This window comes from Magallana gigas, chromosome 5, assembly GCF_963853765.1.
Source record: "Magallana gigas chromosome 5, xbMagGiga1.1, whole genome shotgun sequence".
Lineage (NCBI taxonomy): Eukaryota > Metazoa > Mollusca > Bivalvia > Ostreida > Ostreidae > Magallana > Magallana gigas.
Genome location: NC_088857.1, coordinates 30501872 through 30518459, shown reverse-complemented (window position 1 = coordinate 30518459; position 16588 = coordinate 30501872). Strand labels below are relative to the sequence as shown.

At 33.7% G+C, this 16588-nt stretch overlaps 1 protein-coding gene across 2 annotated transcripts in view; it reads right to left on the bottom strand.

Moving 5' to 3' along the window:
- The window catches only part of LOC105332654 (zinc finger E-box-binding homeobox protein zag-1-like), a 29764-nt gene extending 21798 nt beyond the window's left edge, over positions 1–7966 (bottom strand). The window contains exons 1-2 of one of the 2 annotated variants that reach the window (XM_066084228.1): positions 7845–7966; positions 7650–7727 (exon numbers count right to left, since the gene is read on the bottom strand). In XM_066084228.1, the coding sequence (XP_065940300.1) occupies positions 7650–7707 (58 nt within the window). In that variant the 5' untranslated portion in view covers positions 7708–7727; positions 7845–7966. Of the gene's footprint in view, positions 1–7649; positions 7824–7844 lie in introns of those variants that run through there. The other variant, XM_066084227.1, reaches the window with a different exon arrangement.
- Positions 7967–16588: the final 8622 nt, after the last annotated feature.

The window sequence follows — 16588 nt, the reverse complement described above, 5'->3', positions numbered from 1 at the left end:
GGAAAAAGGTCTTAACAATAATTTTTTTTTAATTCTGTGAGTTTTTTATTTCTTTCAACAATGAAATAAACAAAAGTTTCGTGTTCCAACAAAAAAACCATAATGAGACCACCATATTTAGATCTAGGTACATGTACTTACATCTAATTAAAGTAAAATAATTAAAAAGGAAGAACATTACGTACTGGTACAGAGGTTTGTTCAATTTATTCATTATCAAGGTTTTAAGCGAGACACTGTAATATGTTCGTATAAACTGGTACACCAGATGATGTCATTCACTCATAACACATGCGGAGGCTGACACTCATTACCTCTATACTTCAATAGTACTTGTGTATGTCGATCGTTCTACCTTTGTGGACTTTACACACATATTTCATAATAAACGTTACCACTCTTCCATTATGTGTACACTTTTATCTTAATGCTCTTAAAGCCAACTCAGGAAACAGGAAACTTCAACATCGTGTGTCACTCCATGATAGAATTTCTTCATTGGATTCTTTTACCTTGATTTTTATTCCCCCAACAATATGTATTAAAATAAACAATGCTGACAAGTTTCACCTGCATTATCTTTTAATAAATGTGTGTGCATTAAAAAATGTGTATTATACAGATCTATTAAAGATTACCCCTCTCTCTCTCTCTCTCTCTCTCTCTCTCTCTCTCTCTCTCTCTCTCATGTATTGAGGCAAGAAGATTTTTGATTTCTTAGAAAATTACACTTCTACAAAATTAAGCAATTTGAATGACTAAAGAATTTGGACCCATGTTAAGAAATATCCTCAATTAAAATGCACGAACTTGATTCTGTAAAAACTACTATCAACATTGCCATTCAATAAAGAGAGTTAAAATTGCTTCCTTTTGCATCAATAGACAGTGTGATTTCTGTTGACTAAGAAGAAATCAGGTTCCTTTTTTTTTTAATCACAGAGCCCTGTGTATTGACATAAAGTTGGAAAAAGAAATGAATCAACCATCCCAAACATGATCTTCCATGGCCCTGGCTACCTATACTGCAGAAGATCAATCCTTTATGCAAATATCTGAACATTCTGTGGGTCCTCAATATTAATTTGTTTTAAGAAATTTGAGAAGTAAAGAATTGATTCTGGTGAGAGTTGGAAGTTGAGAAGCTATCCCAAAACCAAATAAAGATGAACAGCACTTATCAATCCTCTGACAAATAAAACAAAACAATGCAGCATCCCAAACAGTCGCAGACTTCAAACACAGTACCGGGAACCAGGGATACTTCAGACATCCCTGTATGTCCTCCAGGAATTCGGACCAATACTTGCGCCACCTGTCTTCTATTGGACAGCAAGTGGTGAATACAGTTGATCAGTAATTAAATTGTCTAAAAACGTGCCATATGTACAGTTCAAATACAGGTTCATGTTACTCTTTTTTTATGCTATTCAACTATTAATATTCTTCTCTTTAAATAACTTTTCATCATTGCATCACTTGTCAAAATATTTCAGACAATATCAACTTTTTCTTTCGATTTTTACATGTCTTACTTGAAATTAGAATTTCGATCTATTGCATGAATTTTATCTTCTCCGAAGAAGACTTGTCTCCATATCTGATTAAGTCTTTCCCCAAAAGACTCTCTCTTTCTCTCTGTCACATAATATCTCTGAATTCAGAGCTGTACTTTCCTAATCGCTTTTTCATTGACAAAAACTGCTGTTTATGAATCCATTAGCGTCCTGTATTTTTTAGATGCCCAATGATGTGTTTCACATTATTTTTCATAAACAGAACACATTACCATATTCTATCTGTGTGATACTATCTACAGCATTTATTGGGGGGTACGAACCATCTGTAGACACATGTCTGCACACAATAGCCGAGCATGTGGACTCGTTCCAGACGTTTTAATGTTACCCTTAATATTTAACCCGATTCTAAAGAACAAGAGTAATAATTTCATAATTGAAAATATTTAAATAGCATGACATGTTGTTATCTTCAACTATTTCTCTTGCAGTTGAGGGTAAATTGAATTAGTGCACCATTTCTATTCCACCGTCCCCATAGCTCTAATCAAAATATGGCCTGTATCACATTTCTTTGGTTATAAAAAAATATGTTCCAACTTCAGAGATTTGGATACCAGGCTCACATTTCAAAATCTGTTACCTTGTTTTTTCTTTGCATAGACAAAAAAAGGCATCGTTCTGCTCAAGTTTTACCATTTATGAATTATAAATGGAAGTACTACAATTAGTCACCAAATATGAAATGGTTCCATAGGCCCCCACAGGGAGCCAGCATCAAATACAACACTAAAGAGGATTTGTACACAGCTTTTCCAGTCATTAGGAAAATAATAAGGCCTAAAGGAGTGCACAAAGTTAGAATTCAATAAGGCAAGGTATTCTTGAAACTAAAACCATCTTCCCCCACTTTTAGAACCAACTACATTTATTAGGTTTAAAGCTTTCTGCAATTGCTGCATCATTTTAGACCAAGTGAAGAATCTCTCTCTCTCTCTCTCTCTCTCTCTCTCTCTCTCTCTCTCTCTCTCTCTCTCTCATGGGAACCATTATGATACCTAACATTTTCAATAAAACACCATCAAGGAAATGAGTTTTCTCATTAAACTTATCAATATCTGTCATATAATGAAATTGAAAATATAAAAGTCCCCTGATTCAACTTCTAAAGGGGTAAAAAGAGCTACAGCCATGCAAATGAGAACTCAATTTCCATGGAACGAATCTCCCAGGACTGACTAATCCTTTTACCTGCTGAAAGGTAAAAAAAGGCAGAGTGCTGAATTGGAATGTAATTGACATAGTGTAATTAATCACCTAATTACTACAAAGGTAATGTGGATTTCCTCTGGAGGTCCATCAGCACCAGCAATTCAATTTTCTACCTGTCATTATCAGGTAATGGAGAATTGATGGATGACAGCCACAATGAGTTGTTTACACCTGTAAACCTACCCCTTGCCATGACAGACTTCATCAGTATAGCCCTCATAACCGCTGATTTATTTAATCATACTGGTGTAATTAAAACTAGAAACTGTCTGTGTATACTGCTGCCGCCCCATTCCCTGGGTAACTTTAACTTGCTTTTAACTAGACAACTCTTTCTTCATTGTCTGCATCATGACACATCACCTGCATGCTTATAACCCTTTTCAGCATGACCAAATTAGCAATTCTTTCTAAACCCCTTAACAGGTTATATATTTAGAAAGTTTTGCTAAATTTCAATGGAGGATGATTAGTTTCCTTTTCAAATTGCTAAGAGTCGGATAAGAAAAATTTCAAGTTCAATGTATTTGTGTCGTACTTTTCATAGAACTCAAGTGTGCTAAACAAGAACAAGTCATCCTTCAATATGGTTTAGTATACATGTAGGTAACTAAATAGGGTCTTTCTCCGTCAAATAGGGAAGGAAACGAGCGTCTACATCACATAGACTTCCTGCAGAACCAATGGTACCTGTGTTCCTCCGATAAGAAACTGAAAAAAGATCTTTATTCAGAGTGCATCTTTGCTATTCACCAAAAATTTCTACAGTTATATAACTATTGCCCACTAAAGATCTACACCTTGTTGTAATGGCAGTTAATTTTCAAATGTACCCTGGGTTTCATCTGTTACAATTACCCCCCTAAAGAAGGAGGCAACATTTCAGCATTATCAGAATCCAAATTATATATTACTTCCTGTCGTTAACCTCCAAACTCTTGAACAAAAACAATTTTACCTGGATGAGCCATGTGGAAATTCACTCTGACAGGTAAAAATTGGTCTGACATTTACCTAGACTAAATTAGATAACCTTTAGCCCTCAGTGTCCTAGTATTTCTGATGCCATTGATACAATAATTGTAACGCCCCAACCAGGTACATTTATCTACAATGTGTGAAACACTGGTGTTCATTGCAATGTCCAAGTTTTGTTAAGGTCAAACCTCAATGATTTTTTTCTTCAGTTGTGAGATCATTTTCATATTTCGTCTATAAATAATTTATTTATTTTCCCCCCAAAACCATTACTGCAATAGAAAAGCACCATCTTCCTTCCTTATATTCTTTAACACAAGTATCTCTTCAGATTACTCCCAATATATATGGCATTAGGTATTTCTATTATGGTCACTTTATATCAAAATAGACAATATCTGTCCCATTATCATTGATAATCACTTCCTTTCTATAATTCAACCAGTCCTTAGCTAATTACCTATTGATCACTTGATCAAACTCTCACCTGAGGTGATGTCAGGTAAATGCATTCATTCAATAGTTAAATACCCGAGTCAACAGACACTAAGTGTTTGTCCAATAATCTGGCAGTAATCAGGTATCATCTTTGTTGCCTGATTACTGATAATCTCCAAATCAACTTAAAATAAGATTTAATAAAAAGAAGACACAAATAACAGCAAGTTGTTACAGATTGGCAAAGTAACCATTTTGCAACAAAGGCAAATGAAAGGGTTCTAGTCGGATACAAAGATGACAGTGGTTTATGGTAATACAGGCTCTAATTAACATTTTTTAACAAAACAGCAGCTACGCATAGATTTACAAAAACCAATAATGCTGAATGAACGATTTAAGCATTTGTTAAATGATTCTCATTTTCAAAGGAGAAAAAATGAATTACTGAATTATCGCCATTATAAGTGTATTCAGGTGAAAATGCGACAAGGTATTTCTTGGGGCGGTCTTTTGTCCCACACGTGGGTGACACGCGACTAAGATTTCACGGACTCATGATTATAATTCAAATCGCTTAAGGTGCTAAAAAACCCACCATTATGTTTGTTAAATGTGTAACAGAGATGTTCAACTTGGCACAACCACTGAACATCTCCCACAGTATCCTAAGGGGCTCGGAGTCTACCCAATGCTACAAGAGATTTCTAAAGAAACATCAGTAATTGACAGGATCAAAGATAAAACTGGGAATCTCAATCACACAACCAGGTGTGTCATTAAAATTAAAAAAAAAAAAAAAAACAGCCCAAATTTCTTTTACCTGATTTAAGGCAATACAAGACAAGTTGTCATGGCTTTTTCTATTTGCTCAAAAGAAAGATATTTTAATCCTTTATTCCCCCTTCTTTTTTTTGGAAAGCTTAAAATATTTCAATTTTTTCAAAGACTTTTCATTAATATTAAAGAATTTCAATTTCAAATTTTGTAAAATTATGCTACTGGGAGACACATATACCATGCATTAAATAATGTGGCCCAGGGTCTGCATTCTATATTGTTTTATTGATATTGAAAAGGGAAACCCAATACCCAGATCACCTTAAGTGCCCAAGAAAAAGAAAAAAAAAAGTCACGATCAAGAAGAAAGGAATCAATTTTGGTACCCTTGAAAAGAAGTTTATTTTGTTGGATATCACAAATTTGACAGGTAATTTGCATACAATACCATTAACAAATTTCAGGTGTTCCTCAAAACAAAAGGTCTTTTTGGTTCATAAAAGTGTCAATTCTGTTATAAGCCATGAGATGGGGCACCTGATTTTTAGTTTCCTTTTCGTTGGAATAATAGAAGTTAAAAAAGAGCAAGAATCAATATAAAGCCAGGTGAAGAAAAACCTTAAGTCTTGGTGGTCACCAAAGAGAGGCAAAGACAGACCTCGGTTTGTAACAAGCTCCCGATAAAACATGGCCAGAGGTGTCTTTGAGCTTTTACACCTATTGAATGACTGCCATTAATCTAATTACAATGGGCAAATTATGAAATAAGAGTGCTCTGGAACTAGTAATATACCAATAAAATGTTGACAGCTAACTTGGGACAGATGTGTTATTTAATTAACTGGGTACCTTCAGGACAGGTAATTTGGCACTGGGGGAATTCTACGCCCATCCGAGTGATGATTTCAATTGGTAACATCAATGGATACCTTAGCAGTAATTGCAATGCAGATTATTACTTAGAATAATTAAATTACATAGATGTTAATTACCGAAGCTGGGGAAAAAATTACAATGGGGAGCTGCAGAGCAAGGTGTACTTAAGGTGATTGATTCCAATTGAGTTAATTAAGGTGGAATTGTGTCTGTGGGAGTCTCAGGTGAGGCTCTGACACACAGGTCCTTTTGGTTTTACAGATGGCCCACTACCCAGAATACTTGCTCCAAGAGGCCTTGAAGCCAAAGGCCAGAAATAGATGCAGGGACAAACAGGGCCTCAAAAGAATGCTCCGAACTAACTTCAAAGTGATTATTAGGCATAACAGAATCATGATAATGACCGATAGAAATAAAAGATCAAAGAACTTTTCAATGATTTGGTACCTCAACACCATAAAGCCATTCAATTTCAAAGTCAAAATTTTAAAATAAAATTAATTATATCACTAAGAAATATTTTTCAATATTTAGAAAAATAATCTATTTATAATATTAAATACCTGCTTAAAATTGGATGAAACAAACCATTCTTGTCATGGATTTATGAAAATTTTATAAATATCAGGAGCTTTTAGTTCTGTGGTAAGACTAAATAATTCCATTGGTGCATTCTGGGCAGCTAAAATAAAAGTGAGCCAAGGAAAATCAATAGAAACACGGCTCTATATTCCTGTTAGAAATATTATTATTGACTATCAATTTAATATGGTTGTTTTCACCAAAGGGATCAGCTTTCTGAATATCCATAAAGTTTGGTCATTTTTTTCCCCTAATTTAAATATTATTTTTAACCTTCATTTGAAGAAAATATAACACTGAAAGTAAAAGATGCAGCATTAATTATTAGCATTTTGTTATTTTTTATTAGGTCTATACAATGCTTAGAATTTACACAAGTGACAATTCTTTTAATGACTCATAATAATGACTGGTCTTTTTGTGTAGGAAAATTGTGTGTATATATAAGTACTTATTTCTAAACAGTTACACATATATGCATCACATTAGACCACTTGAAAATCCTGAGTATGTGTCTGTCACTGAATGGAAATTTTGCCAGTACCTTACAACCCCTCACAGAAAAAAAAATGCTAAAAGGACAAATTTATAATTCACAATACATGCACTATCTAAAATTATCATTATTATATTCAACAAAAAAAATATATATCTTTTGGTGGTACAAAAAAATACACCTTGTGTATTTACCTTCAGATCTTTATTAGGGCCTATCCATATTCAGAAAAGCAACATCCATTGTTTTATTCTTTTAATCGTAAGTTAAAGAAGTTAAATATACTCAACAAAACAACAAAATGCTCAGATCACATCAACTGTCTCACGCTCTCTGACAAATCCGCATAGAGTCGTCCGCCATTGCTACGCCGTATTATAATGATGCGGGAATAGTAATTTCCCTACTGAGTCTAATTTAAGGTCACATAAAGTTTTACCTTTGAACGAAATGGCTTTCAAAAACCTAACAAATGACATTTTTCTTGCTAAATATCAATGACAGTGCACGACTAAACATTAAATTGCATTTGAGCATCCCTCAATCTCAGCAACTTGCTTTCCCTGTAGCAGGTATTATAGGAAGGTAACCTCAACGTAAGAAATCTACAGAAGCACGACTCGCATTGATTTTCTCCATTAGCGGGTATATGAAATATAACTTGGGTAACTTTTTAACAAGAAAAGAGACATGCAGCCAAAACTCACCATTTTTTCTTTTAGGGTTTCTCTGTTTTCTCCTTCCGCACCTGTCCGTCTCTGCCATGTTTTCATTTCACCACCAACCTGGTAAATATTATTGCGCATGTACTACTACATCAAAAGACAGCTTCCGGTCATATAGAGGGATGTCCCCCTCAAATTGAAATTTTATGATATAAAATTTAGTGATTCTAGGTTAACCTGGTTTAGGTAAAGTACTATGATTCAAAAATGTACACTGAGTTCATCGACTTCCTTGTTTACGATTTTTTTTCGATGAAGACTGGAAAGTGATGGCGCACGTGAAGTGGTGTTGTACAATTTTGAGTGACAGCGTGTGTGATGCGTTCACAGGTGCTGCATCCGCACCCCGTGTTTAAGAAATAAGGGCTTTAAAATCGGACAACACAGAGGGACGTTTGAATATTTTGATTAAATGTATCGTTTTGTATTTTTATCTTACCATAATTTACAATGAATTTTTTTACATATATTAAAACAATAACTTAAATAAAATAAACTTATTTACAGTTGTCATTATAACACAGTTTAAAAATTTGGGGTTTTTTTTGTAAGACTAGAAACAAATTTACCTTTTTTTATGGCATATATATTGCATGAATTAAGGTTTATTTGCTTGTAAAAAACAAAAAAACAAATCAGAATTATGAAAAAACATAGAGCTGACAAAAATGTTCATTAAATGAATAATTTAAAAAATTACTTAAACTATAAGATATTTCATTCTCCTGTAACCTAGGCCTAGTGATATTGAACTAACAAGGTGCGCGCTCGGAGCCCCGAGAGGACCTCTCTGAGTCACACGAAGCACAGCAGTGAAATGTCTTGGAGGCAGAGGCGAATGAAACTCGACACTTGAAAACAACAGAATAGAGTTTTGAAGTAAATCTGTGATGTTAAGCACCTTACATTTCGCTTATCACCGACTGCCATCAAAAATACAGGTCTCGGGCACACAAAGAAAGCTACAGACATTTTTTCTTGCAATTTCGAAACAGAAGCGTCAGTATTTCTTTGGTTTCAAAGATATAGAAAATATACTTTAGGCAAAGAGAGCAACGGTGAGAGTTGCTTATGACACGTAGATTTGAGATAACAGGGGAAGCGAGGAGAAAGCTTCTGTGTGTCGCGATAAGGGCGCGCTGCTACCGTAGACGAGCTACTCTTTTCTTTGTGTGGTGCGGTTCAGTAAATTATAAAACAAATGCCGTTACTGGGAATTGTCAGATGTATATAAACCACAGACTGTATTTGGTAGTAAAATGAACTTAAAAAAAATAAATGCAATTTTTTAATCCATTACTTAAAAAAGCATGTTTGCTTTATGTGCAAAAAAAAAAAAGAAAGACAAGAAAATTGGGTTTTTTTGGGAGGAAATGTGAATAAGTTTGCACATAATGGGAAACTGATAGCTATTGTCACCGTTTAACAGAGAACCAATATAAATACCCTTAGTTTGATTTTCATTTTTAAAACTGAAATAAATTACCCTTTCTAAATGAACAAGGTAAGATTATAACAAAACTTAATCAGATGCATGCAAAAAAATAAATCATATACCCAATATAGAAGAGTCTTTTGGTCAGATTCTTGCTACTACTATCGATGCTTCTTCAGTGGCTGTCGCAATGGAAATGATGACCGGGTATGTGATGAGTGGCTACTGTGTATGCTACCTGGCTGACTCAAAAGATACCCGACATCGTCTGATGTACCTGGACAGGTAAACGAAGATTCACGCGGCATCTTTGAAGCTATCGAGACACCTGGCCGTGCGCTACCTGCAAAAGGAGGCGCGCGCCGCAAATTCAAGACGCTCGGGTATATACATTACGTACCTGTGATGAACTTGTATATTCTGTGTATATTGCGTGGTTTTTCTGAACAATAGAGCACTAATTAGGCAAGGCCCGAGATATACACGCGGGTTAGATTAAACATTTTCAGAACAGGTGTTCAAATGGAATGTTTTTCCCATAGAAAATAAGATTTCTTAAAATTAATAAAGTCGTGTTGCATTACTATGTATTTTTTTTTTCAAGAACACTTTTTATATAATGTTTTGTAAAACATTTTTTATAATATAGTATTTAAATTATTTATCTGAATTTAGAAGAAGAAAAAAAGCTTTAACGAAGAAGTCGTTTATAGGCGTAAATAAAAAAATTATGTGAGGTTTCTCTATATCAGGTCATGATTGAAGATTAACTCGCATGCGCTTCCTTTATACAAAGTAAATAATGCACAAATGTCTATTGTATGTTTTATCATTCAATCAATTTTATTAAGAAGGAAGCTAAACGAAAGTAAGAAGGAAATAGGGAGGAATATGACGTAAATTCGGGGAAACGTCAAGTGAGAATTCCGCTGAAAAAAGTAATCCCCTCAAAATAATGACTGAAAATAGATGAATCATGTGGAAAAGTAAAAGTAGAGAATTAAATAGGACTTGATGTACTTTAATTACCGATTTTATCTATCTATATCCAACAGTAAATTGAATTTCTGTTAGTTTCAATTTCGTTATTTTAATTGATATAATTAATGATCTAGAAATTCGAAGAAAAACCTATATAACTTTTGGCTTTATATTTCCAGTAGCTTTGTAAAAGAAAAAGAAAATATAGGTATCACACAGAACTTTATAGATCTATTTTAGTTTATTCAAAATTTGTCGATTCATTCACAAATTGAGATTTTTTTCTTCATATTTTCAATGCTAATATACGTAACTTATCAACAAGAAAAACTTGGCACAGGAAAAATATTCTAACTTTTTATGATAATTTTCCCTACTTTTACTTTTGATTTTTGTCATGGCAGTTGTAACCAAAACAAACTATTGCGCGTATTTCACCTGTTTTGATAAAAAAAATTATTCATTCTTACAATATTTTATTTCAATATTGAATGGAATTAAGCAGCAGGTACATCCTATTTTCACCTCCCTACACATAAAGATAAAATGAACATAATGAATATATGCAACTCATCTTAGAATAGAAAGATTACAAATGAAAAAAGAAATACCAAATTCTGATACCGGTTTGGAAAGAACAAGTAAGACTTTGTATTTTTTTCATGAATATTTAGAGAAAGTACTTTGTTGCTGCAATAAAAGGATGCACTGTTTCAAAATATTAATTTTATTAGGTACTATCTAAAGATTGGATATGTCCAATATATTTCCGGGGTGGGGGGGGGGGTACCCGTTTGTTGTAAAATAAAGATAAAGATTTGATTCTTTTCAGATAATTATTAAACTTAGTATATGATGTAAATGTAAAAGGTTTAAGAGTCTTCATTCTTTATGCACAATAAAGGTCAATATCAGAGGTCAAATGCCATGATTAATTTTGTTCCCCCACCCCTCAAATTTAAGGGTTTTTTTTTTATTATCCGTTGAAATATAAAGCGCATTGGTCAATATACATGTACCTCTTTTCTGTGTTTCGTGTCAATCATTTTGGGGTTTTTTTCTTCGAAATTTAAACTAGTTTCTTTTTGTAGGGAATCTTAATTTAAATAAAACTTTTACTTTTATATAGAGAAGGAATTTGAAAGTTCCAATATTGTCTCCCCTTAATTCTTTATTTGAATTGGCCAATATACATGTACCTCTTTTCTGTGTTTCGTGTCAATCATTTTGGGTTTTTTTTTTCTTTTTTCTTTGTTGAAAAATAAAGATAAAGATTTGAATCTTTTCAGATAATTATTAAACTTAGTATATGATGTAAATGTAAAAGGTCAAAGTTTGCGATATAATTGTTAAAAAAAATCAATGTTTATAAATGTTTAATACATCATAAATTAGCATAGTTATATCAAACAAGACTCGGGTACGACTTGTCTAGTTTCTCTCATTTTTATCCGTAATATCCGGCTATAATTATAGCTGATTCGGTGACTCATAGAAACCGTACTTTACATTTTTGTAAAAGTTGACGCTGTGCATGCATTTGACATTAAAAAGCTCAGCAAAGGTTCTTGTCTTTCGAGTATATTTTGACAGATTGAAAAGAGTGTTCGTCCCTACTGGGACATCCTGTGCTTCGCCATCTTGGAAGAATGTTTTGGGTTAATAAAATCTCCAAGACTCTTTCTTTGTGACGAGACCTAGCAGTTATCGACAACAATTGTCCCGGCCATATGACAGACCTTAACTTATGATAACCAAAATCAAGCGTGACATTTACGCTAATTCTTTCCATTATTTCGTGCGTGCGTTGCGCGTGCCTGACGAACGGCCATATTTCTATACCTTTCGCAATTTTCCAATGCCGGTAATGTTACAAATGTAGGAAGATCGGAAGATGGCCTTATTGGGCATTCTGTGATGCTGAAGATCCTTAATTCCTCCGTAGCACGTAGAGCCGGAAAAATGAAAGGGATTAGTTTACGGTTAATTCCACGACACTTGTCTCGGGCCCTGTATCATATTCACTCATAATCGTATTTGTAAATACAAAATATGCAACCACGAATCAGTGCTAATGATGGATCTAGGCCTTATTTAATGCCGAGATCATAGGCTCAAACCTAGTGATCAAAACACCGGAAATGATTGGTTTTATTAATTCAGAAAACGGTAACGATTAAGAATATTATTCCGACAGATAACAATAGGGGCTGGGTAATTCTGCAACGCTTCAAGTAGAAATTCTAGATGGGATGTAACCAATTTTGTCCTAAAGTCCCAGATGTTCATTTCGCTATCACTGAAAAACAACAAAAGGTTTATAATTTTAACGGTAGATAAGTCGTTTGCCAAGCTGGTGATTTTATTTTAAATGTACATCATTATTATCCCATCAGCAAATGAAAAAGGCCACGATATTTCTCAGAAATTACTGTTATCATCAGAGATGGCGGGAGTAATGCAGATTTTCACTTGTGTCACACTCATTCAATGCAATTCTGAAACGCTTCTAATTTCATCAAAAAAAGGCGAATGAAAAAATCTTTTGTGTCCTTGTAAACTTGCGTCACATAATGACGCAATTTTTTTTTTTGAATATCCCCTTTTAAATCACCGCTGGCTTAAAACGCTAAAGTGACGCATGTTTCTTGAAGTGGCTTTAAAAACTTAGGCAATTTTTAGATATATATTTTTCTAACAATAGGTAAGCAAACTTTTGCCTCGTTATGAGAGTTACAAAAAATGTAGACAAATGTGTAGAATGTATCATGGCCGGGAAACTGAATTCTTTATATTCGCCAAGAATACATGTACATTGCAAGTCTGAAAATAAAACCGCCGTTTAATTAAACACAGTCATACAACTTGAAGCTGGGACAGTCTTTCTCACGACCTTAACGGGAAAAAAATATCATATTGATATGAAATCTTGATAAATCTGCACCCAAAGCAATGTCATATTAATTGTTTTTAATTTTTTAAAAATATTCTAGGTCAGTCGAATGTAAATCAAGTCGTGGCATAAGTTCTTGAAGAAGCATTCTTGTAATACCACTCAGTGACAGAAATCCACCCCCACCCCCCCCCCCCCCCCCCAACCCCGCGCCAACATCTTTGACTTTTGTTTTTTTGGGGTTTTTTTTTTAATAAAAACGACATGAGTCCAGGAAATTGGCAGCTATATCATATATATATACGTATATTTCATATAGCCATTAGTTTAACAAGGGGTTATCTTCATTTGTTAAAATGTGATTTTGAAATATATTGTCCGGTTATCATAATTCAGTACCCCGCCAAACCACGGACCAGAGAAATCCGAAGTTTCCTCGATGGTCAGCGTTCTCGAATTATTTATTAAAGGTCAAATTGAAAATAAAATGTTACACCTCAAAAAACTTAAAACAATTAAATGTAAATCTTTTTATCAGACATAAAATGTATTTAATCTAATCTGAATTTATTGATTTATACTTGTGCATAATTCTTTCTAATTGTATCATTCTCCTTTGATCAATAAATGTATGGCTGTCCTATATATATACACGTACGTTGTGTATATGTGTTGAGATATAAGTCTCGTCCAATAAAGGATTGGAATAAACTGACCGGATGATTATTCAAATATATTTCCCTCCCGGGCATTTTCACTGTGTATAGAGTAAGGGGCTCGACTGATCCAGGCCACTCCAGGTAAATAACACCTGTAGAGATTAAGCCACGCCTACTTCTTCAATAATAGTAATGCCAGGATCTCTTTTATACACTATACTTATTCATTAGCTATATATAATGCATTGGACAAAAATATTTCATATTTAATAGAAATAGATTATGACACATGTTTTACTATATGATTCCGCATTTTTACCCATCATTATTAATTCTTACCGGTTTGTTTTTTACGTAACGAAGATGGCATTTTCCAAATTGTAGAATTACTCAAATTGATGAATCTATTCAAAGATATGTATTCCGTTGTTCTATACGACACATCAAACGGTAAAAACATGCATTTTTATAAACAAAGAAAATCTATTAAATTGTACATTTGTAGCAATTCGAGAGCGGGTGAAATAGATGAATAGAAAGCAAAAAAGAAAATTGTAGTTATTGAACTACTAAAATTTCAATCTTGTGTTCATACACTTTACACAACTTTCTATAAGTATTCATTTTCATTATGTATACACTTTCATGTTTAATGATTTACAAAGTATACATTAGCGGTTTTGTTTTAAAATTATATTTCAATCTAAGATAATGATAGCTATTAAATGAAAAAATGTAAATTATCCTCAGTTAATGTTCCCATTTTCCAAAATTTAGTTTATTTACATTTCTACATAAGTTTCAACATTGAACAAAAGTCAAATTCGCACATTTTGTATTTACTACGTACAATTAACAGGTTTAAGTCAGTAAGTTTTAATCAGAAGCATCAGTCACCTTTAAATATATATAAGTTTGAATTCTCTGAAGCATATTGACTTCGCATTTTGCTTGTCATGCATATGTTTAAACTTCGAACTTTGTGTACAATACTGACGAGCTAATGGCTCAAAGTTGAAAGAAATAAATAAAAATAAAAATTATTTTTTTATTGAAGTCTTTTAAGAAGATTTCAAATCTTCTTGTAACTTGATCGAAATAAATTAAAACAATATGTGAAAAACATGATACGTAAGGTAGCATACAATAAATAAAATACACTGCAAGAACTAATAAATTATATAGATTCATGTATTCCCATTCCTATTAGATTAGAAATGAATTAAATTACTTGAAATATTATTGAATTTTTACTTCCTGTGTTATTCTTTTTTTCACCTACAGTAGACATGTAGCATTGGGGGGGGGGGGGGTGAGAGGGTGAGGGGGTTGCCCACTTTTTCTCAAAGGAAACATTTTCCTTTTACACATATCAAATTTTGAAGAAGGAGCCCCCCCCCCCCAACCAATTTTTGGGAGTATATAAAAAGTTATAGTGAAAATAAACAAAATTAACCCCTTAAAATAAATTAGGTCCTACACCTCCTCTCCCACGGATTAGGATTTTAAAGATTGGTGGATTAAGGTTGTTTTTTTTTAAATCAATATTATTAAAATTAATACAAATTGCATGCAAATGGGCGTAAACATATGTACATCTTCTGGAAAAGAAAAAACGATACACAAAACGAAGCCTGAGAACTAACAAATCGGTCTTTCGGTCTTTTAGTTAATCTATTTGAGGAAAAAGAATCATTTGGTATCAGAGATTCTTGATAAATACAATATGTATTTTGATCTACACGATCTTATCGTATTTGCTATTAACATATTTATTACTATTACACCACCCAGTTAATTCAAAATTTCAGAGACACGTGCATGTAAGTACAGGGCGTTGTTTTGGTGAAATAGGAAATTAAAAGTTGCAAAAAATCCAACTCGCAATAACATATTGTTAATAATAAAAGATATAAGTGCATAATAAAAAAATAAACCGAATTACCAATATATGTAAAAACCTTTTCTAGTCTACCTGACTCTTCTTAAGTATTACCGGGTATGTTGATTTTTAAGTATAAAAAGCTCTTTTTTTTTAAGTACAAGTCGAATTTTCTGAAGTTCAGTTTTTATGAAATATCACTTAAAAATTCATAAAAAACTAAATTCTCGAACATGGAAGTCAGATTTCAATCTTGTCCAATTTTGACATTACAGATGGCGTTGCTTCGTGCGCGTGCTATATAATATTTTGTGATTAACAATCATTTTCATACTGAATGATTTTTCTTTGTGTTGTAATCGACCTGGGAACTCTCGTTGTCGGAATCCATTGTGGGACAGTGTAAAGATACTATCGGGAAGCACCTTACTCCGCGGTTAACGGAAGAACAATTGAAATAAACGTCCGTATTAAAGACTGCCATCTGTTGGGGAGAGAGAGAGAGAGAGAGAGAGAGAGAGAGAGAGAGAGAGAGAGAGAGAGAGAGAGATAGTCGGGGTGTGATTTTGGGTAGCTTCCGCATACCTCACGTATGTTGTACATTGTAGAAATCAACTGTAAGAAAGATTTTTCTAGAAAAACCCTTTAGCCGAAAAATTATTAAAGTGCATGTTTTCATTAACGGTATTGTAAGTTTAGCATTTATTATTTCCTCGGTTTCAATTAGTCTCTGTCAAAGTTAACAACCCAGACAACTGTCTGTCACTTTCTTTTAAGAGTAAAACACACAGCGGCGACGTGGCTACCCGGCTACATGGGTCAGGGGTCGCGACAGAACGTGACTTTTAGTTGCCCTAGCCCGGACATTGGAAACTGACCACATGAGGCCGCGAGATTCGTTGCGGACAGGTGAGAAGTTAACGGTGGGCACGTGTCCCCCCACTCACTGACCATTTGGCCAGATAAATCGCCCGTATAATGGGAAAACCAACAATGTCCAGCGTTTAAGATAATATAGCGGTACATTAACCATCCAGGCGATGAAGGTTCCCAAAATTACACTGTAGGTAA